Source organism: Miniopterus schreibersii, assembly GCF_964146895.1.
Source record: "Miniopterus schreibersii genome assembly, chromosome: 4".
Classification (NCBI taxonomy): domain Eukaryota; kingdom Metazoa; phylum Chordata; class Mammalia; order Chiroptera; family Miniopteridae; genus Miniopterus; species Miniopterus schreibersii.
Genome location: NC_138105.1, coordinates 51,903,400 through 51,927,148, shown reverse-complemented (window position 1 = coordinate 51,927,148; position 23,749 = coordinate 51,903,400). Strand labels below are relative to the sequence as shown.

General features: G+C 40.1%; 1 protein-coding gene across 13 annotated transcripts in view; it reads left to right on the top strand.

Moving 5' to 3' along the window:
* The window catches only part of RAPGEF2 (Rap guanine nucleotide exchange factor 2), a gene marked incomplete at its 5' end in the record, with an annotated part of 216,469 nt that extends 215,637 nt beyond the window's left edge, over positions 1-832 (top strand). For all 13 annotated transcript variants that reach the window (XM_081134183.1, XM_081134184.1, XM_081134187.1 and 10 more), the window contains one exon: positions 258-832. In XM_081134183.1, the coding sequence (XP_080990309.1) occupies positions 258-283 (26 nt within the window). In that variant the 3' untranslated portion in view covers positions 284-832. The remainder of the gene's footprint in view (positions 1-257) is intronic.
* Positions 833-23,749: the final 22,917 nt, after the last annotated feature.

Here is a 23,749-nt window from a genome sequence, read left to right as displayed (position 1 = left end):
GTCGATGCTCAAACTACTGTGCCACGCCGGCCAGGCATTGTGTGTATATATTTAAATAGATGCATCATATATGCTTTATTTTAAAGTTTTTATTAATAATCATCACCTAGGGAAAAAGGGAAGGATTTTAAGTGAGGTATACTAACAAGAATAGCTATGGTATTTTTATTTAGCACATCAGTGAACATATCTTCTCCCAGCGCAAGAATGACTTATTTGCTCATCGCTTTTTCTTTCCTTCCCGGTTGTGTTTGCAGAAGATGAACAAGTATCTGCTGTTTGAGGCACAGGCTTTTCTGGATCCAGAGTGAGCCACCTGCAAGGAGAGCACAAGAAGACGTCCCTAGCATCGGAGCCTTGGAACTCACATTCTGAGGATGGTGGACCAGTTTGCCTCCTTCCCTGCCTTAAAAGCAGCATGGGGCTTCTTCTCCCCTTCTTCCTTTCCCCTTTGCATGTGAAATACTGTGAAGAAATTGCCCTGGCACTTTTCAGACTTTGTTGCTTGAAATGCACAGTGCAGCAATCTTCAAGTTCCCACTGTTGCTGCCTGCCACATCACACAGTATCATTCCAAATTCCAAGATCATCACAACAAGATGATTCACCCTGGCTGCACTTCTCAATGCCTGGAAGGATTTTTTTAAATCTTCCTTTTAGATTTCAATCCAGTCCTAGCACTTGGTCTCATTGTGGTAATGAGAAAAGCTAGCCATTGAACTTCTCGGGGCCTTTAACCCACCAAGGAAGACAAAGGAAAACAATGAAATCCTTTGAGTACAGTGCTTGTCCACTTGTTTACAATGTCCTCCTTTCTTTTTTTCTTTTTTTTTTTAAATGAATTTAAAGATTGTGTTCAGAGAGTAAATGTTATATCCATTTAATAAGTACAGTATTATTTTGAACCTTTAAGTAGGGTTGTTGCCAGCCTGGGTTTCTAAAAAACCAAATATGCCGGACAGGGTGTGGTCACACCAAGAAGAAGGGAAGACCTGGCTTGTGACCCTGTCTTCCCGTGTCCTTCAGGCCTCACCTGTGAAGTGCCCTATCCTGGAGAAGTATAAACTGTTAGCCAATTACTCAGATACCGAGACACCCATCCACTCCTTCCCCAGTGGGTGGGGTTCTTCTGTAAAACTGTTTGCACATGGCCAGGGGAGGGAAATGGGACTCTTGTGTCCTGTGTCTGAGCCTTATGGAGTGCAGGACAGTGTCATTTGAGGGTGTGTCCTGCTCCATTGAGATGGATGGCAAACCCCTTTTTTTATTTTTAAGTTATGTTTCTTTGATTTTTGTTAATTTAGTTTTAGGGATTTTCCTTTGTTTTTCAAGAGAAACGTTTATAACTGGATAGCATTGCAGTGAAAGCAGCTTGGGATGTTGGAGCTAATGCCAGCTGTTAATACTGCTCTTTCAGGACAGCCTCCTTTTACTGAATTGGCATTAGGGAATAAACAAGCCTTTAACGTGGTCAGAGATCAAAAGATCCAAAACCTGGTGAGATGCGCCAGCCTTTGCCAGGTGGGTTAGTCACCAAAGACTAGCCTGGAAGTGGCTTAATGGACGGATGGGTAGAGAAGACCTAAGTGTAGCAACCACCTGCTCACAGCTGCTATTAACCCTATAATGACTGAAATGACCCCTCCACTCTATATTTTTGTGTTGTTTTTGCACAGACTCCGGAAAAGTGAAGGCTGCCAATCCGAGTAGTACTCAAATGTGAGGAACTGCTGGTCTTGGATTTTTTTTCCATTAAATTCAGCTGATCATATTGATCAGTAGATAAACGTAAATAGCTTCAAATTTTAAAAAAGTCGAAATGCAGTGTTTTTTCACTGTATCAAACAATGTCAGTGCTTTATTTAATAATTCTCTTCTGTCTCATGGCATTTGTCTACTTGCTTATATATTACATTGTCAATTAAGCATTTGTAATTTTACATGTAATATGCATTATTTGCCAGTTTTATTATATAGGCTATGGACCTCATGTGCATATAGAAAGACAGAAATCTAGCTCTACCACAAGTTGCACAAATGTTATCTAAGCATTAAGTAATTGTAGAACATAGGACTGCTAATCTCAGTTCGCTCTGTGATGTCACGTGCAGAATGTACAATTAACTGGTGATTTCCTCATACTTTTGATACTACTTGTACCTGTATGTCTTTTAGAAAGACATTGGTGGAGTCTGTATCCCTTTTGTATTTTTAATACAATAATTGTACATATTGGTTATATTTTTGTTGAAGATGGTAGAAATGTACTATGTTTATGCTTCTACATCCAGTTTGTATAAGCTGGAAAATAAATAAATATAACATAAAGCCTTGTCTATATTTTTAATGACTCGTGCATGCTTTTTATCATCAAAGTGTAATAAAGCCCTTGGGTCTCACAGCAGGGGCAAATCCTTGGGAGCATGAGAAGACCTGGCCTCTTTAGCCCCCAAACTACCTAATAGCCTGCTCTTTTAAGTAGCTTTCTGTTGATTCAGAGAAGACATTAGTATCATTAATATTAACAAAACAAAACCATGTTCAGAATTCACAGTGTTCCTTGAGATTCAGTGAAAAAATGAAGATGATACCGCTATATATTTACATAGCATTTGTCTCTTAACATTTTCCAGTCTCTGTGGGACCTAATATTTGGATCCCCAGGATACATACTGAGAAACAGGACCTTAGGGGCCCAAGATCATGACCACGAATGCTACAATTTAGCTAATGATTTGAGACTAATGAGTACATAAAATATCACTGTTACGTCTATGAGTTCTCATGTGTGGTAAGTCTGAATAATGTTTCAGTCTATCAGAAGGGCACCTATGTTTAAAAAGGTAAAAGTCAGTTAAGCAGCAAGCTATTGAAGCCCATTTTGAAATCAAGAACTCATTTCTTATCCTCAAGCAGACATGAATGAAAGGACTATCCATCACTCACTGGGAAGCCTCAGACGTAGGAGTGCAACATATGGGAGCATGGGCACCAAACAGGAGGAAATGTGCAGAAATCTGAAAAGGAGTCAGCAGTTGACTCCCGATACATGACCATTAGCCAAACCTAAAAATCTTTCTGACGCCTTTATGCTAGGTATCTTGGTGAATACATTTTGAAGATCTGGCCATCAAAACAATTAGAGGATTAAAACCAGTAGCTTCAACACCTTTTTATAAATGAAGGTACTGTGTGTATATGTGTATTATCTATCATCTTTCAATGTAAAACCCATTACCCAGAGACACGCCTGTCGAACAATCTATGCTTTATTTAATGCAATGCTCTAAGTTTTTGTCATTCAAAAAGCTTAATTTTATCAAGTCTATGGAAAAATATTAAGACTGATGTTTTGAACAATAACCTCTTTGTCATCACTTTTTTCCTGAGGATATTTTGCCACTGCTTTTCAGAGAGAGTGGAAAGGGGAGAGAGAGAGAAACATCGATGTGAGAGAGACACATTGATTGGTTGCCTCCTGCACATGCCCCGACCAGGGCTGGGGATTGAGACTGCAGTCGAGGTACATGCCCTTAGCCAGAACTGAACCCAGGACCCTTCGATCCGCGGGCCGATGCTCTAACCACTGAGCAAGTTAGCTAGGGCATCACTTTTTGTATTCTGTGCTAAAAACGGAAATGACAAATTGGCCATGGCGCCTGTATTGGGTTTTCAATTACCTTTAAGTAACAAAGGACTTGTCTTTGCTTCAGGGTTTTAAGAAATGTGTTCATCAGCTATAATCAATAACTGACAGAGTTTGTCATGTTAATAGCAGAACTTTGCCAAGATTTTAGGAATGGTATAGAAAGCATTGGCGAATATTTCATGCTTTCTCCCTAATCAAAAAGGCCAACCAGCCCGGCCGGCGTGGCTCAGATGTTGAGCATCAACCGAGGATCCAAGAGATCGAGGTTCGATTGCCAGTCAGGGCACATGCCCAAGTTTCAGGTTTGATCTCCAGCAGGGGGTGTGCAGGAGGCAGCTGATCAATGACTCTCATCATTGATGTTTCTATCTCTCCTCCCTTCCTCTCTCCAAAATCAATAAAAATAATATATATTTTTTTAAAAGGCCAACCAAACAATGTCTGTTTTCATACAATGTCTGTCTTCAAATATTTCCTCAACTGTAATCCTCTTCCCTATATTGGGAGATACAGAGTTTATGCTCATCTATGCTTTAATATGTGTCTAGTTCACTGATAATTTCTCTCAAAATGTTCTTGAAAGATGCAAGCTGCTGAGTGTATTAGCGCACCTATTAGGTCTGTGTACTTTCCCATTTCCCAGTGCATTATTATTAAACTTCTATATGCGCCAAAGAAAAAATAGGAAGCCGTCTGAGTCCTTCAGTCCATGATATCATTCTCCTTTAAAAATAGTTTATTCAAAGAATAAAGGAAGTGCAGCCACTGAAGGGGTCAAGCTGTGAATCGGAGAAGCAAATGATTTTGTGACTGTTCACTAAGAATGTCAACGAGCAGAGGTTGGGAAAGTGCAATAATGTAATGGAAATGAGTAGGGCACATTGCAACAGAGGCCATGTGACACTTTTAAGGACCTTAAAGTGAGAATTGACCCAGTTTAGAAGGAGACAAGACATCAGTGGAACTGAAAAATAATATGTAATTGTATTTTTTTCAACATCCACATTTTAGCCAAATGCAAGGCAAGCACAGTAAAATTTCTGCCTATGTTTGAAATTATACTTATCGCCCCATTAGTTTTTACAATGCCATGGCCACATAACAGGAAAATTTATAGAGGTGATCAAAACATTGCAGGCAAGGTTAAAGAATCTTAGAAAAGGTTTTATTTCATGGGTAATCAGTAAGGTCATAACAATTTTCATTATGGGAAAAATCATCTAAGCATAGAATATAATATCAGAAGTAAATTTAGAATCAAATGACCAATTTTATAGAGGAGAGGAAATAATGAAATAAATTCAGCCCAGGGTATTTAACACCAAAGAAGTAACAGTATACCAGAGTTTTTAAATTTTTTAAAATCTAGATTGGATCATTTCAAATAAGACTACAAAACTGATTTAGGCTCAAGACAGTATATCACATGTGTCATTAAGATGAAAATATATCTAATGCTTCCAGATCTAGATTAATGAACTAATTTCATTCATATTGTGCACTTACTATGACCTAAGCACTTTTCTAGCTGCTGGATATTTACAAATTTCACAAAAGCGAACCTTCAAATGAACAGTCTTCTTTTGGCAGAATGTCTCCCATTTCTCAGGCTGTGGGGAAAACTTCCTGAGGGATCCTAAAATGATAACACATTATCCAGCAGCCTTGATCACAGCTGGATCAAAGGATGTGCCTGGGCCAAGAGTGGCCGATGTCGGCTTGCCAGCAATCTCTAAGAGGGTCCTAGAATGAGCACTGAACTAGTAGGAGGAGTTCAACCAACCTCAACTCATCACATTCTCTTTGGGAAATTTCTGTGCAAATGCAAAGAAGATCAAAAGCTGTACTCAGTGAAGTCAGTGTGTGGAAGCCATGGGCCGAGAGAAGTGATGAATATGCAGAAGCCATCGATAAGGGGGTGTCCATGAGGTCGCAAAATAATGGATCAAAGATGGGAATAGTGCTCAAATCTTAGCGGACACCTATTTCTTTTGTTTTTCTTTTTTTTTTTAATCCTTACTCGATATTTTTTCCATTGCTTTTCAGAGAGAGTGGAAGGAAGAGAGAGAGAGAGAGAGAAGCATCGATGGGAGAGAGACCCATCAATTGGTTGCCTCTCACAGGCGCCCTGACCAGGGTCAGGGATCGAGCCCACAACCAAGATACGTGCCCTTGACTGGAATCGAACCCCAGACCCTTCAGTCTGCAGGTCGACACTCTAACCACTGTGCCAAACCGGCTAGGGCCAGCCACCATATCAAATGATATGTCGCCACTGCCTAAATGAATTCCCAGCCTCGGAACAGCTCCCCGTGAACGGCTCTGGTGCTTCCTGAAACAGGCTGCAGAGCCATCTCTGGTCTTCATGTGTTCTCTCCTGATAACCCTCTGTTCTCAGCACCTGGAACAGTGCCTGGAATACTGTAAAGTTTTTAAATAAATGAATAGCTTATCAAGTACCCTAGAGGGCCCAAACTACACAGATAAATTGGACAATCAAAATCAGCCAACATACATTTGAGGGGCATCTTTAACTGTGCCTAGTACTGGTGAGTATTCAGAAGTAATATGTGACTTTCAAAGTTATTTTTTTCTTTATTGAGCTATATTGATAAATAAATGACTCTTAACAAGGCTAGCAAGGATTTAATATGAACCAGAAGGAACAAGGAAAAAAAATCACTGCTTTAAGGGTTAAATTTTGGCCCTAGCCGGTTTTGCTCAGTGGTTAGAGCGTTGGCCCACGACTGAAGTTGTCCCGGGTTCGATCCCAGCCAAGGGCATGTACCTCGGTTGCAGGCTCGACGCCCAGGCCCGGTCGGGGGTGAGTGTGGGAGGCAACCAATCAATGTGTGTCTCTCACGTCAATGTTCCTCTCTCTCTCTCTCCCCCCCTCTACTCCCTCTGAAAAGCAGTGGAAAAAAATATCCTTGGATAAAGATTAAAAAAAAAAGTTAAATTTTGGCCCTGGCTGGTGTGGCTCAGTTGGTTGAGTGTCATCCAATGCCCCAAAGTGTTTCCAGTTTGATTCCAGGTCAGGACACATGCCTGGGTTGCTGGCTTGATCTCCAGTAGGGGGGCATGGAGGAGGCAGCCAATTGATGTTTCCCTCTCACATCAATGTTTCTCTCTCTCCTCCCCCTCTCTCTAAAAATCAATAAAAATATTTTATAAAAAGTTAAATTTTGTGTGGCTACAGAAGTTCAGATGGATCAAAGATCAATAAAGATTGACGTATCCATAAATAAGAATAGTCTTCATTAGCTTTATTATCACCATACTGAGAAAAAAATCAATAAAGGAAACATTTTTTGTTATTTTTTCTAGCATCTAATAGAAAAAAATTAAAAGGACTCTTATGTTCACTTTTCTTTGATTTGAGTATATGGCAAACATTTTTTTCAAAATTAAAATGCTGACTTAAGTGTTAGAGCAGAGCCCTTGGCAAACAGGAAAACCCCACTCCTTTGAAACTGTAGTAATGGCATTGAGATTTTTCCCATTAATAATAGTTAATGTGTCTCATATATTGGATACTTATGATAACAGCAACAGAAATTATGCTTTTCTCAGATTTTGGTAGTTACCAGACAAGCTTATTGAATTGGTTGAAGATTAAAGTATATAATTTTGCACATGATAGCTGAATCCAGAGCTTATTTGGTTTGTGCTCTGAGTGGTTTACCTCTTTGATTTCAGGTGTCTTTCAAGGTCAATCAAGTATCATTGTACCTAAAAATTTAAATGTTTTCTTTCATTCCCATAGCGTATGAGATCCTCAGAGTTCCCCCTAATGAGAGGATCTTTATTGGAAGTTGGAATAGGCTCAACAAGTTCACTTCACTTGAAATTTCCTTCGTTCAAGAGGAAGCAAATTATCCGTGAATTTACATAAATATCTCTATTAAGAGACAAAAGATTAATAAATGTTTAAATTTTTTTCTTCTTCTCTAGATTCAGAAAGGAAGCCAGAATTTATTGGCCTTATGCAATATCCGCCTTGAACTTCTGATTTAATCTGACCAGTAACTCTGAGACTCCCCTTCCTTCCTTGTGGCTCTACTGGAAGCTGGCCCTTTGCACTCTTTATAAGGACTCCCCGCTGGAGGCCACATTAGAGCAGCTGATTTCTTTGAGGAACTAATTCTCTCGTGACTGTGGAAGGCCACCGCCCTCCAGCCTCTAAATGCTGGGAATACTTAGCTGTGCCTGTAAATCAAGCTTTGTCCACCCAGACAGGAAGACTCCACCCTGTGGTAACAGCCACACAGAGGGACTTGGTGCATGTAAAGCTTAAAGCTTCGGTGAGCTTTAAGTGATTTTCAAACCAGCACTTTAAATGTGTTTCTTTTAGCAATGTGGGAGAGAAATCTGTAATATCTATTAATGATTGTGGAGGGGTTTTTTCTTCTGTGAATATTTTATTAATTTATTTCTACCATAAAATAGTTCCTCCTTCCCACCATCCCCTTCTCTCCTCTTTGCCTGTCCTCCAAGCCCCTTCACTTCCTCAGCCTAGGAAGTCAGTTCCTTCTTATTAGTATTCTTCTGTTATGACCCACACCATACTGAAGAGTGGCTCTCATAGGAGAAATTTTAAAATACATTCATTCCCATCCTCAGGCTCATTCTGAACCCTCAGTTGCCAAATCTGAGGATCTTTTGAACCAACCTTTACAACTCATGTCAAGCTCATGGGTATCCTTCCTTACTCAAGCCTTTCTTCCTCCTCTGCAAAAAGCCTGGAAAATGTTCATTTCCATCCCAACAACAAAATAAGCTTGTGTTCCACTCCGCTAAAAAAGTATTCAAAAGCAATGGGCATCACCATTTCACTAAATTAATTCCGTAATTTCTTAGATCAGGCTGGTGTTTGTTTTCTGAGGAACTCTTGGCAGTGCAAAAGAACAGTAAACGTGTTTGATAGGATGTGAAGTGTGAAGGGAGGAGATGTGTGTGTTTTGGTGTGTGAGCACATTTGAGGAAATGGTGTAAATGTAGAGGGGAGGGAGATAAGAAGATAGATTAAAAGGAAAAAGGGAAAGGGAATGCACACAGTGAGTAGTTTTATAGCTTAAAATAATTTTCTCAATGTAGGTGATGAGGGTGGAACCCTCATAAAGGTTATTTGTGCCCTTATAAGAGTCATGAGAGAGCTTACTTCCTTTCTCTGCTCTCTGCCAAAGGAGAATTCAACGAGAGAAGTCAGCAGTCTGCAAGCTGCAAGAGGGCTCTTTGCAGATCCCACCCTCCCTGTCTCCCTGAACTCAGACTTCCAGCCTCTAAAACTGTGAGAAATAAATTTCTGTTGTTTATAAGCACCCAATCTATGGTAATTGGTTATAGCAGCCTGAACTGACTTTGACATTTGGTAAACTTTTTTTTTTCCAAAAATGGAAAGAGTGAGTTTACCACTTTAAGGAAAACAACTGATAGTATTTGTTGCCAATAATAAAAAGTCAAGTTTTCAAGTGAAAATTAGAATTTTGGAAAATTTGTATCTGCCATTGTAAATTTGAGAGCTTCCCAATGGTTATAGACTTTTCTGATGAGGTTGGTAGTGGTATCTTAAAGAATGTAATTTTAAAAATATTATATAATGAAATGTGTCAACAAAAGAGTTTGAGAAACCACTACCTTAAAATTTAGGTTGGAATTCTGCAATCCAAACCATTTTGATCCTTCCTTACGAAAACCAAATACCTAAATCACATACATGGAAAGTATGAGTTTCTCTACATGAAAAAGATGGGCAGCTAAGCTGTCAAGTTGAACTTTCAAGGTGTTTGTGGACATCCAAGGTCACTTAAGAATAAGGTTGAAAGATTAAGGTCAGTGGTGAGTGGGCAGGCTAAATAGTCATCTCAGACAGTGATTTAAGAAAAACTGGGTTTATTTACAGAAAGGGGGATAGAGGATGGGAATATCTAAAGGGAAGGGCTACACAGCACTGAGTCAAAGGGTATTGGGTCCATGATGGAAGCAAAAATATACTTAGGATGGTGAAACAAGAAAGGTGCTTAGCCCTAGCTGGGCTTGCTCAGTAGTTAGAGCATTGGCCTGTGGACTGAAGGGTCCAGGGTTTGATTCTGGCCAAGGGTATGTGCCTCGGTTGCAGAGTCTATGCCCAGCCCTGGTCAAAGGACTTGCTGGAGGCAACCAAATGATGTGTCTCTCTCCTATCGATATTTCTCTCTCTCTATCTCCCTTCTACTCTCTCTGAAAAGCAATGAAAAAAAATGTCTTCAGGTGAGGGTTAAAAAAAATTTTTTTTAATTCAAAATAAAAAGTTCGGCTGCTGTGTCTCAGTGGTTGAGCATCAATCTATGATCCAGAAGATAGCAGCTCGATTCCCAGTCAGGGCACATACCCTGGTTTCAAGCTTGAACCCAGCAGGGGACGTGCAGGAGGCAGCCCATCAATGACTTTCTCATCATTGATGTTTCTGTCTCTCTCTCCCTCTTCCTTCCTCTCTCTGAAATCAGTAAAGACATATTTTTTTTTTTTTTAAAAAAAAGAAAGGTACGTAGAATTAACAGGAGAGCTTAGGCTGGGCTGCTTTGGCTCACTGAAGTCAGAGAGAGAAGAGGGGCCTTGAAGAAAGGTTCAAGGGGTAAGCCCAGACCAAGCTGCCACTGCCCATTGCTCCCCTGGTTGCAAGTCTCATGGGGCCCCCTCAGAGTGAAGAAGAGGCAAGGAGATGGTGCTGGCATGCTCTCCCAGGTCCTTTGTCCTGAACACATTATCTCTTTCTTGCAGGTGGAAATCTTAAGGGAGGCCTCTGGGGAGGGTCTCAATAGAATATTCATCAGCTTCCCAGGTGTGCTCTTTCAGGGTCGTGGTCTCCACTGATTGGTCGGTGCCAGGGGGTCATTAGTTAATGCAGCTGGTCCTGAGGCAGCCACAGTATCACTTGTCTGGTTTTGCTGCTTTTCTGGGCCTGAAGCTGAAGCACAACTGAGGCCTAGATGACATCTTTAGGGAGGAAACGCCCAGGGGGTCCAAACTGCATGACCATCGATATGCTAAGAGAGGATAGGTTCCCCTGGGGACAAGGTTCTTGTTTCCCAGTTTTGCCCGTTGCTAGGCATCTAGGGCCTTCTGCCCTGGGGAGTTTCTGCACTCAGATTTTCTGTACCTGGCTGTCTCTAACAAAGGTAAGACTCATGTATATGTTAAAAGTATAGACGTGGGACTCTTGGAAAAGTTGATTTTATTTTTCTTGTAGTTAATTATGAGAAAGATCTACAACATTCATAATCCACATCCTGCCTTGGTTTGAAAATATTGCAAAGAGAATAGTAACTGGAATCACATAGATCTTGGTATGAAAACTCAGTTCTTTCTCTTTCCAATTTTGTGGCTGAGATATTTACATCTCTGAGCTTTCAAACTAGCCTTCAATGATGTCTGTTCCCTGGTTTTTATGCCTTTGTGTCCCCTCCCATGGTGAGTGTTGGTCTGTCTGCCCAATAAACTATGGCAAAAGTGGTGCTATGTAATGTCCAAGATTAGATTGTAAAAGACTGTAACTTCTGTCTAGAGTTCTTACTTTTCTTTTGGATTCCAGCTCTGGGGGAAAGCAGCGGCCATGCCATGAGCCCACTCAGGCAGCCTGGGGGAGGCCCATGTGCCAACTGTGAGCGAGCTTGGAAATATGTCTCGGCCCAGTCAAGCCTTGAGCTGCCTGGTGCCCTTGTTGGCAAATTTTCTGCAACATCATGACCGACCCTGAGCTAGAACCACCTAGGTAAGCTGTGGTCAGGAATCTGGCAGCCGCAATAGGTGTTAATTATCTATTGCTTAGGTAGCAATAGATATTATCTCCAGGTTACTAAAATGTTGCTTTCATTCTTTGAAATGTGTCCCGAATCTTCCAGAAATGTTTTCCCCTAGAAATCTGGTAAAAGTTGGCTCAGTTTTCTGCATCTTAACTAGAAATGTCAGGTCCACTAAAGCAAACAACTCTTTGCTTGAAATAGGCAGAAGTTTGTGGTCTGGTGCAAAATTACAGAGGTTTGCCTGGAATGTATGGGCCAGGCTCACAATCTGTGCTATATTTCACCACCCTTAAACTGTTTCTCTGGTCATTTTGGTTATTTGAAGTTAGTTTTCTAGTAGATTCATTAGGAAATATTTGTCTGGAAATTCTTGCACTTGAAATTCACTTTGGCTGAACATAATATTCTTAGCTCACATTTTCTTTTCTTGAGCATCTTTAAAATGGTATGCCATTGTCCTCTTGCATAAAGTAGTACTAGCTGAAAATCTGATGACAAACTGAGTTTCTTTTCCTTTTAAGAACTGTGATCTTTTTGCATTGATTCCTAAAGGACACCACCCCCTCTCAATCCAAGAAAAAAACTAGGTTTTGTTAGAATACATCTTGTACTATGAGTTGTCAGCTATTTTATGCAATCAGGGGGCATATTTAATACGTAGTTATACATCCTTCCTAAAGAAAGTTCTATTAAATTTTAGATTTTAGCATTTATTTGTTTCGATTATTCAGATTTTCTTCTTAAGAAACTCCCTATAATACACATTAGATCTTCTTTTAGTGTTTTCTAAAGCTACCACTTTCTGTCAAATCTTTTTACTCTCTTCATTTACTTTTGATCTTCAAAAGTTTATTTCCCATAAAGCATTTTGTGTTGTTTGTTATTGTGTTTCATTTGGCTTATCTTTGTTTCTCAAATTATTTTTTTCTAAATGTTTTCTGAGTTTTTCACTTTCTCATTTAACATTTTCTTTTCTCTACTTATTTTATTTATAAACTTTTTAAAAATTCTGCTTTTTTATGTTTTATCAAAGCTTATGATACTTATATTATTTTAATTTAACATATTTTGAAATATTCGGTTATAGTTTTCACCCATTTTGTGAGCTTGAATTCCTGGCATTATTTCATAGCATGTTAGAATTTAATATATTCCCAATTCTATTTTTTTCTAATAATAACAACTTGGCTTGAGATTCGATAAATCATTTTCTGGCCCTGTGGGGCGTGGCTCAGCGGCTGAGCTTCGACCTAGGATCCAGGAGGTCGCGGTTCGGTTCCCGGTCAGGGCACATGCCCGGGTTGTGGGCTCGATCCCCAGTGGGGGGCGTGCAGGAGGCAGCTGATCAGTGACTCGCATCGATGTTTCTCTCCCTTTCACTTTCTCTGAAAGGCAATGGAAAAAAATATTCTTGGTTGAGGACTTAAAAAAAAGGTAAACCAGAGAGACACACACTTCCATAGGTGAGTATAGGACAGTTAGCAGTTAACATTTACAGCGCACAGGGATGGTACTCAGGGAACAAGTAACAATGAGGGTTCTCTGGCCTGTTGCTCTGATGAGGCGGGTGTGCCCTGAGGATCTGGAAAAGGAGATTGCTGACATTTCAAAGGCATGTTATCTTAGATGCAAAAAGACGATAGACGGGCTCTCTTAAGGTAAGGATTGACCTTTGTTGAAGAAGCTACAGGCCTATGATGTGACTACCTGCCATGACCCATGTTTAGTTAAGAATTTTGATGTTCAGACCATCCTGTATGGTTACTTTTGGTCTGAGTTTGTAAGACTTGCCATGCAGACCTCCCCTGCGCTTATCATATTTAGTATGTGGCCCCTTTCATGTCCACGACATATTCTCAGCATTTTCTTTTTAGTACAGGGTTTATTATAGCAATTTGGTTTGGTTCATTACTTTCAAGAACTCATAGGCACAAACCTGGACATCCAACATCGTCAATCTACCTTTAACCCCACTGAAGTCATTTGTACATTGAGGCCTACAAAGAGCCCCCCAGTTTCTACAGCTATTCTCAGAATAGTCCACCATGCTTTCCATTGAGTCACTCACAGTAATTTTATGGGAAAATTCAAAAACTGTGCTGCCATTACTGCTAAATTCCCATAATGGTATACTCTTGCCTTGCCTTTTGAACAAAATTTCCTTAGAAATGTTTTTTGGGGTTTTTTTTTAGAAGCTTGTGCATTTATTTAATTTGCTTTTTAGTTAGTAAAAAAATGTGTTTATTATGTAAATTTAAAAATATACACAGAGGTAGAGAGGATAGTATTCTGCCACCCTTTTATGCATTCATTTTCCACAATTTTTAATATATAGTTTATTTTATTCCACTTTAGCCCTATATACTCCTGCTCTCTCAGTGGATTATTGTGAAGAAAATTTAAGACCTCATATCATTACAGACTAAATTCTTTCATTTTTCAATTATTTTTGAATGCTGATTATACATATAAACTACATAACACCAAGCTGAGATGGTTTACAGTTTCACACGTTTCAGTGCATAATGGGATCTTGGTTTTGTCACTGACTAAAGGGGTTCATTCTCCTGGGCACATGAAAGTCCAATCAAACACAAACAGGAATTTGCAGCAAAGAAAGTAGAGGTTTATTTTCAAGGAAATAGCGCCAAGCCTGGAGTCACAGGTGAACTTGCGCTCAAAGACCTGGATCCCCGATACCCAGCACAAGGACAGAATATATGGGGGAAATTATTAATCATGATGATGAAGGGAGTGGAGGTCATAGGCTATACTGATTGGTTGGGGCCAGTGTAGGAAGCAGTTGATCATTGTATCAGGTCCTGATGTCAGCCATGGCATTGTTCTGTCTGGTTTTGTGAGGGTGTGGTCCATAGGGTCCTTCTGCTTTCACGGTCCTGGGGCTGAAAAGAAACTGAAGTCAAGATGTTATCTTGCCCAATCGGCATGGCTCAGTGGTTGAGCATCAACCTAGGATCCAAGAGATCACCGGTTTGATTCCCGGTCAGGGCACATGCCCGGGTTGTGGGCTCGATCCCCAGCAGGGGGCCTGCAGGAGGCAGCCGATCAATGACCCTGTCATCATTGATGTTTCTCTCTCTCTCCCTTCCTTTCTGAAATCAATAAAGATATATTTTTTTAAAAAAGAAGAAAAAAAAAAGATGTTATCTTTAGTTTGACCAAAATTCTGTTCCCTCGACCAACAGCTTTGAGGCTTTTTTCTTAAGATAATTTGATGCTGACCAGGACCTGATATCCTAAGGGCTTCAAAGTTGAAAGAAAGAAGGAAAGGAGGCAAGTGAGTCATGATGCCATTCATAGTGGACAAGTCCAGTATGAATGAAGAAGACTGAAAGGAAAAAAGGCCATGTTAAAGAAATGGAGCTGCTGCAGGGTTACAGGCTGACACATCTCAGGAAAATTGTGCCTATGAGTGAACCACAGAAATCAAAATTAGGAAGAGGTCTATTCTTAGGGATTTATGAACATACAATACTAAAAAACAACAACAACACTTAAAACCATTTATCCAGTTTTCTATGTTAGAAAATCTGAGAGTCATCCTAATTCCCATTTTTACTCTCCCAACAGAACCAGCAACCCAAAGTTCTATTTATTCAACATGTTCAATATCTCTGTTCCCACTATCACTGCCTTAGTTCAGAACTTCATCATTTCTTTCCCAGACTCAGGCAACTGACTTCTAACTCATCTCTTGATCTCTAGTCTCACTAAGAAAGCCTCAGGTCTGTTGACTACAGAAACAGAGTTTCAGTTAAACTAAAGATAACATCTTGACTTCAGTCCCAGGCCCAAGAAAGCTGAACTATCTAACTGAGAACACCCTCTGGAAACCAGACAGAACAATGTCATAGCTGACAGGAGGACCTGACACAATGATCGCCTAGTCCCTGGCCCCAACCAATCAGCAGAACCCACAACCCCAGCTCCTTTAGCCCCATGATCAAGGATTTTCCCCCCATATAATCCATTCCCTGGAAGCCATTGTGGAGCCAGGTCTGAGCGTTAGCTAAGCTGTGACTCTGGGCTCGACACCATTTCCTCAATTAATAAACCTCTGCTTGGCTACAAACTCTTGTTCGAGTTTGATTGGGTTTTCATGCATGTAGGCAAATGGACCCCTTGGGTCTGGTACCCTGCTCAAGATCTGGATGCTTGTATTTCTTCAATCTCTCCTCTTGCTCTGTCTACACAAACACTTGTGGGTTTGTTTGGTTTTGTTTGTTTTTGTTTGTTTTTTGATGCTCTGAATTATTTTAGACTACTGTGATTTTTTTTTTTTTTAATACATTGTTCTATTTTTTCCAAAACCCATGCTGCCAGCAAACTCTAACTTACTGTCAGTCTTCAGTAATGTCTCCTCCCTTTTGGGGGGGCACGGAAACAAAGCTAGCAGAGTAAAATGACTAGATTTCGTTCACAAAGATAATAAATATTATTTTGGACTTTCAATATTCTGCTTATATTTCTTATCTCACTTGTTCCTCAGAAACCTCCCGAAGCGTATAGAGCAGGTATTGGTTTCTATGGATGAGTAAACTGAGTAGAGGGAGCAGCCAGAGGGTGGTAGGAGTGGGAGAAGGCGCTGGGAAACTCCAGCAGACACCATTCAGGTTGCGTTCTATGGAGACGTTGCCCCGAGGTCCTGCAGAAAGTGAATTTGCCTTTATTTAATCTACATCACTTTCAGAGTTCACAGCAGGGGATGTCTTTCATTATGCAGATTTTTGACCTTTATTTTTTTTAGCTGTCAGGACCACTAATTCTGAATAGTAGACAACTAAAAAGCTTTCTATTGGAAGAAAGTTAGTTTTATTTTTTTCCTCACCTTCTTCACTCACAAATGCACCCAGGTCAAAAGTTTAGAGTAACTTGGTCTACAATGGCATCTATGTTTTGTTATGGTAATTTTTTATTTCTAAAAACCCCTGACATTATATATAAAGTGATTTAATAGCAAAATCCTGTTGGTCCAATTAGAGGTCATGGGAATGCCTCTATCTGAATGTAAAAAAAAAAAAAAAAAAAAAAATGGTTTTAAATTGTTCAGTGGACAAAGGCTTTTAGAGATAGAGTTAGAGAAGCGGTTTATGACCTTTACCTACACTTGAACTGGAAAGGTAATCTACATTTCCAAAGGCACTAAGAGTTCCAATTTGAATTTCTGTGGTGACACTTAGAAAGATTGATCACCCTGCTCAGAAAGAAGATGAAAGAATGTGGGTGAGAGGTTATGAGCTGGCAGCACTGCCAGTGGGAGATGACAGCCAACTAGAATAGTCCTAAGAAGTCCCATTTTTTCCAGATGCAATATTTAACCAATTTTTATTGACATTTGGTAAACAAAAATGTAAAAATTGAAGTGTTGTAATATCTGCTGTCCTACTCCAGCTACCAAGATTGGTTAAAATGGGGACGATTTCTATTGTAAATTGCTTTTCTTCAGGCTGTAGGAACAATTTAAATTTTCAATGAATGCTTTCTGATGAAAGATACATGGGTGATAAAACTAATTTCAAAGTCCTGAAACCTTAAGTTTTACTTTGTAGTTTCACATCGTAATGTTTCTGAAGGCAGTGATGTATTTCCTACACAGAGTTTAATGAATAATATAACATGTCAACAATAAACGGATTAATGAGGGTGATAATAATATCACAGTTTAGTCAGGCCTATTAGCCTCTCCCATTGAATAACATAATCTTGAGAAAATAATTAGGTGAAGCTGATTTTTTAAAGATAAAATTTAAGAAAATTTGAATACTTAGGAATTGAAAATAAATCAAACAATTGAATCCCTCAGAATTATGTTTGAGAATGCAGAAAACTAGCTTTCCTTCAGTGTAAAAAAAAAAAAAAAAAAGTAAAAACCATGTTAGAGGAGACCTCTAGTGTTTATAGTAGCTTACTGCAGCTTCATTAAAAAATCTCCCTATTCCTTAGTAGATACTAAGCACAACTAAAGGCCCTGACCTTATGTATAAGGCAAACATAATATGACTTTGAAAGGTAGAGAGAAGAAGGCAGGCTGGTCAGGGACCTCAGGACCGGAGGTGATGTGCTCCCTGTGTTCTTTTTCTTTTTAATACATCTTTATTGATTTCAGATTTCAGAGAGAGGAAAGGAGAGAGAGAGAGAGAGAAAAACCAACGATGAGAGAGTCATTGATCGGCTGCAGCCCGCAACCCGGGCATGTGCCCTGACCGGGAATCGAACCCCAATCGCCTGGATCCTAGGTCGAGGCTCAACCGCTGAGCCACGCCCGGCCGGGCCATGAGTTTTTCTCTTAGCAGAGGCAGTCTTTTGCTTGCTGGAAACTCGGAGAGTTACTCTGATTTTCTAGTCTAACTAAATAACACCTTTTGTGAACCCAGAACTGCACACATTATGTGTATTACAGCCTATAGGAGAAATCTTTCTAGGCCATGAATATACTGAAAGGACAGTATCTTAATATCCTGAATCCACGTGTCTATGCAGCTTATATGAGAGTGGATATATATGAGCCTTTTCTCTATGCCAGGCACTGTCCTAAGCATGTCAAATGTAGGGACAGGTTTTGCCCCAACCCTACAAGGTAGGTAATATTATTCTCACCATTTTTTCAGATAAATAAACTGAGGCACAGGGAGGTAAGCAACTTGCTGCCGTTGCAGTTAGAAAGTGGTAGAGCTAGACTGAACCCAGCCAGACCAGCTCCACAGGCTGTGCTCTAAATCATGGCTCTGTGCATGATTAGACAGTGTCTGAATTGTGGTGTCCAGAAAGGTTACAGAAATGGCTTTCCTTGAAATTGCCTTGGCATCCATGATTTCTGGGCAACGGGGAAGACTTTTAGTTCAGACTCAGTTTGGAAGTTGTTTTTCTTTGTAAAAAGCAGATGACTATAAAACCCCTCTAGCCAGGAGCCCTCAGGCTTCAGGCAGAGGGAGGAGCAGAGGGGGCTGGAACACAAGTGTGGGGGTTTGTAGAAACACAGGACGACCATCAGTGCTGTGGAATATTCCTTGTCTCCTTCCTCACTTACCTCTCACGGGCTTCAGAACATTTTGGGGTTTTTTCTGCAAAGAATTTACCATTCCTTGCCCTTTTGGGATTGTTTTAACTTGGCTGGCTGAGTTTCCCAGTCTTTAGTGTTGCCATCAGTGGAACTGGACTGATGAGCAGTAAGAGAAAAGGTAACAACTTACTCAGAGAAGCCAAATCTCTACATATAAACAGAGGCTGGGGAGAAGGAGAGAGCTAGAGGGGCTCTGAGGAAGATTGGGATTCTGTGAATTTAAAATGGAATCTTTCAATGTTGCTCAATATACTCAAGAAAAATTGGAATCCCTTTTAAAAATTGTTTTGCTTCCTAGATGGGTTGTCTATGAATGCAACTCTGAGCTACCTGGGGCCCCTTGCTTGATCACAATTTCACACAGTTCGATGGAGGGCACCCCGAAATGCAGACAGGCTGTTGCAGGAATTTTACAGAATGTTTTTAAGGAAAAAACTTTAAAAAATATTTGGTAAAGAATAAATAGATGGTAAAGAATAAATACCTTGTATTTAAAATTTCAACTTGATATAAGTGTAAGCTAAAAAGTAGAGACTTCTAAAATTAGAAAGAACCATAACTCAAGAGCAAGAAAGAAAAATAATTGCTTCCACAATTATTACCACTGGGCAAATTAGATCCCCACTAAAAGTTGCACTCTAAATAGAAAAAGTTCAGCACTATAGATAGAAAAAATCAGGTAAGCAGCATCCCCTGCAGGCTGGTTCCTTAATTCAGCATATGCTCAGCTGTTACAGCACTGTTATAATCATTTAACAAAGAAACTGAGAAACTAAGATTATAGTTTTAAAATATAAATAAAAATAGCAATATGAAATGTTTAAAATTGTGATTTTTCAGATTCCTTTATCCATGAAATCATTTTTCTATTTCTCTAGGTCATCTTTTCTAAATAAGAAAAAATTAAAATCAGACTAAGAATATATGTCTATTCTTGGATGAAAAGAGAACACCCTTTCTAAAACTAAGTTGTTTTTTTGTAATTCTCACCTGAGGACATGCAGAGAGAGAGAGAGAGAGAGAAACATCAATGTGAGAAACATCTGTATGCACCCCAACCAGGGATTGAAAACACAACCCAGGTATGTGCCCTGACTGGGAATCCAACTGCAACCTTACAGTGCACAGGACAGCTGTCAACCAGCTGAGCCACTTTGGTCAGGCTCTAAATATAAGTTTTTGACTTCAAGCATTCAAGGACTAGCTTGTGAAAATAAACTTTAAAAGTCTTTAAAGTCATGAAATTGAAAGCTTTATTGGTCTCTTTTTAGTCAGGAGAGTTTTAAAAATCAAGAACCTTTAGTTCAGTTACTCCTATCATTCTGTGTCTTTCTGGAAATGAGAGTATTGTGCTCTAAACATCATGTTTCAATTGTTGTCATTTAATCTTTTGGACAATTCCATTACTTATTTCTTTTAAATTTCCCCAGGGTTAACAGATCTGATTATGGGTTCAGATTTTTGTGATGTGTTATTTTTGTGATCTTAAGGTATTTGGTCATTTTAGTATGAAAATAATCCTTTAATGATTCAGCCCTATGCATGAGAAAAGGTCATTTCTACCCTGAATCCAGTGTTATCTGAGATTCCACAAACAACCCATTCACACTGTAGTTCAAAGACAGAACTAAGGATCTGGCTTTTAAAAAGCAATGGTAATTTTATCTTTAGAGATTTTGTCTGAATATACTATCAGGAGCTCCATGTAAAAGGCACCACTTGGGTCCAACCCAGGTGTCAGTAGGCATGTTAATTTTGTTTGGCCTTACCTATTTCTCTTTTGTCTTCTATTAATTGCACCTTTATTTGGGTGCAATAAAGAACCTCTCTGTTCTGTGGCCTGGATCCTATGCTTACCCTAGGCTTCAAGGAGCGCATCTGCCAATCAGAGCACCAGGTCCCATTAGTGACAGGAATTGGCTCAGGGATGTACTCATGGCTTCAGCTGGGTCAGGGAGAATCCTGTCTGGGACTTTTGCTGGAACTTTTGGAAAAGAGGCAGTGCCTTCTTTGGCTAGGGTTGCCAAATTGATAGATTGGAAGCCAGGCACTTTGGGGCCACTTTTTTTGCAAATACTTAGAAGCATTAGCTTTTGCCTGAGAAAAAGCCAACCCAGAAGAAAGTAAATCAGAGAGTTGGAGCAAGTAAGAAATGCCTGGAGATGTAACTTAGTATTTGCTCCCCTGTGCCTGAGCCCATTCATACCCCTTTGCCAGTTATGTGAGCCAACATATTATTATTATTAATTATTATTATTATTATTTTAATTTAAGCCAGCTTAAGCTGAGTTACACTGGTAACTGAAAGAGTCCTATTTAACACAATTAGTTTTCTGTGAATTGGAACTATTGGCCATGACAAAGAATGAAATATTGTTAGGAGATCTCGTGGTCCTAGAGTAGAGTGACTGAAAAAATAAGAGTAAAGGACAGAACTTCAAATTAGTTACTAAAACAGTGCAGGCTGCCAGACAGAGAAAACTTAGTTTTATCAATTGACCCATATTGTGATATATAAAAGAAGACATTATTTAAAAAAGATAGTGCAGGCTGGTCCACATTGCTCAAAATGAGTAAAAGTCATATGTATTAGGTTGAATGATAGCCTCCCAAAGATATCTACTTATTAATCCCCAGAACCTATGAATGTTACTTTATATAATAAAAGGAATTAAATTAAATTAAAGATCTTGAGAGGGGTAGATTATACTGGACTATCTGGATGGGCTCAAGATGTAATCACAAGGGTCCTTACAAGAGGGATACAAGAAAGTCAAAAGAGGAAAAAAGTGATGTGAAGACAGAGGCAGAGTTTGGAGTGATGTGGCTATGAGCCAAGGAATGCCAAGGCAGCCCCTCGGAGAGGGAGAAGGTAAGGAACACATTTTCTCCTGGACCCTCCAGAAGGAGCCAGCCCTGGCCATGTAAGATGGTTTATAGACTTCTGATCTTCAGAACTGTAATAGAATAAATTTGTGTTGATTAAGCCACTAAACTTGTGGTAATTTATTACAGCAGCATTAGGAACTAATACACGTGACAAGTTAAATGGATCTTTTTGAAATGGACCACCACATATTGAAAAATATTTTGCCTCTTAAACTACTAGCAGCTATAAGTGGGAAAAAAGATCTCCAAATATAACTGAGCCTCATTCTCTGAGCTAATTAAAAAAATGTTTTTAATTAGGGATAAAGATGGGGATTTCCCAGTAAGTTGGATTACTTAAAAGGATTATCAGTGTCAGATTATATCACAGCGCTCATGACTCAAACACCTAATTAACCAAGAGAGTGTGTGAGGAGGCCTTCAAAGGGAGCTGGGATGAGTCTCTGGCCAACTTGAACCATGGAGAAAGAAGTTAAACTTTCCCTCAGGAGACAGTGTGTCAGTCAGGATACTATTTCCTGTCCGTTGAAATATCTTTTTATAGCTGGGAAAAACTTGGGAAAATCAACTGGTGAGCCATGGAGAATGATTTCTTTTGTTTATTTACTTTGGCTTTTTGAAATGTCCTTGGATTTGAGCAGCCTCTTGACTCTGGGGAAAACAGACCTAAGAAGAATTAAAGTGCACCAAGTGGCCTCTGCAAGGAACCGGCATTGCCTATTGCTGCTCTTGAGATCAGCTCCGAGAGGGAGCAGAATGGAGTAGGAGGCTGCTGAGCGGAGCGCCTCCAGCCTGTATTCCCACAGGGGCCGGCCGTGTTTCTCTTGCACCTTTGTGTAGTGGGTGACTTCACCCGAAACCTTTCCACAGAGGACAAAGTATGCGTTCACCTTATCTTTAACTTTGACCCCATGTCCCATGTTGTTAAATGCCAGTTTGTCTCAAGAAATGTGTGCTGAAGACATAGAGCTGGAGACACAGAAGAGGCCCACCATGAGAATTCAGGCCTGGCAGCAACCTTCATGCAGGCTTCTCTTTGCTTTGAGCTCTTCTGGAGAGACAAGGACTGGCTGAATTGATACGGAGAGTTAGCCTTAGCACAATAACTCATGATCAAATTTAGGGACAAGATACTCAGCCGGAGTGACTCAGTGGTTGAGCATCAACCTATGATCCAGGAGATCAAGGTTCGATTCCCGGTCCGGGCACATGCCCAGGTTTCGGGCTCAATCCCCAGCAGGGGGCGTGCAGAAGGCAGCCGATCAATGACTCTCCCATCATTGATGTTTCTCTCTCTCTCTCTCTCCCTTCCTCTCTCTGAAATCAATTAAGACATATTTAAAATATATATATTTAGGAACAAGATTCTTTCCTTAGCCTCCCAAAGTATGAACCACCAGGAGTGGCAGATACTCACCCTGAGGTGGGAAGTCCAAGTGAACCAACTTTGTTCATGAATTAAATATATTGGAATAATGGTTTCAGGTATTTAACTTTCTGGCGTCACTGGAGGACTTTTTTCTTTTTGACTTGGGTTCTTCAAGGCTTCGCGGTGGTGGTAGATGTAAGAGTGAGGAATGTGTTTGAGTGTGTGAGGCATAGAGAGGAGGTAAGGGAGGACCACCTTATACTGAAAGATGAACTGAGATGAAAAACTAGCAGCTGCAAGGAATAGACCAGTGTTATAACATAATAAAAACTAGGAAAATTCCAGGACAAGCGGAATAGGGAAACTGAGAGAGATTATTAGAAAGCAGTTTGCAGCCACCTAGTAAATCTTATCTTCCCTAAACCAAGGACGTTTGAGAGTAAATGGTTTGTGTTAGATGGGCCAGGTACAGAAACCCAGGTACAGAAATTAGGGTTCAGAAACTCATCAGGGCAGGAAGCTACAGATGCCTACAAGGGACAAAACTGGGAAAACAAGAACCTTGTCCTCAGGATGATCTATCTTCCCCTAGCATATTGCTGGTCACCTGGGTTAGACCCCCTGAGCGTTCCTCTCTAAAGATAAAATCTAGGCCTCAGTTGCTCCAGCCCAGATAAAGTGAAACCAGACAGGTGGCACCCTGTGGCTGACTCAGGACCAGATACATTGAGTAACAACCTCCCCTTTGGCACCGACCAATCAGTGGAGACCAAGGCCCGGGAAAGAGCACATCTGGAAAGCTGATGAATATTCTATTGACACACTCCCCTAAGATTTCCTGCCAGCAAGAAAGGGATAAATACACTCCGGACAAAGGACCCAGTGGAGCTCTCCCACATGGGAGCAGCCGGAGCCTTTGTCTTTGTCTTTCCCTTCTCTCCTTGCCTCCCTACCCCCAGGCACATTACCATTAGCTTTCT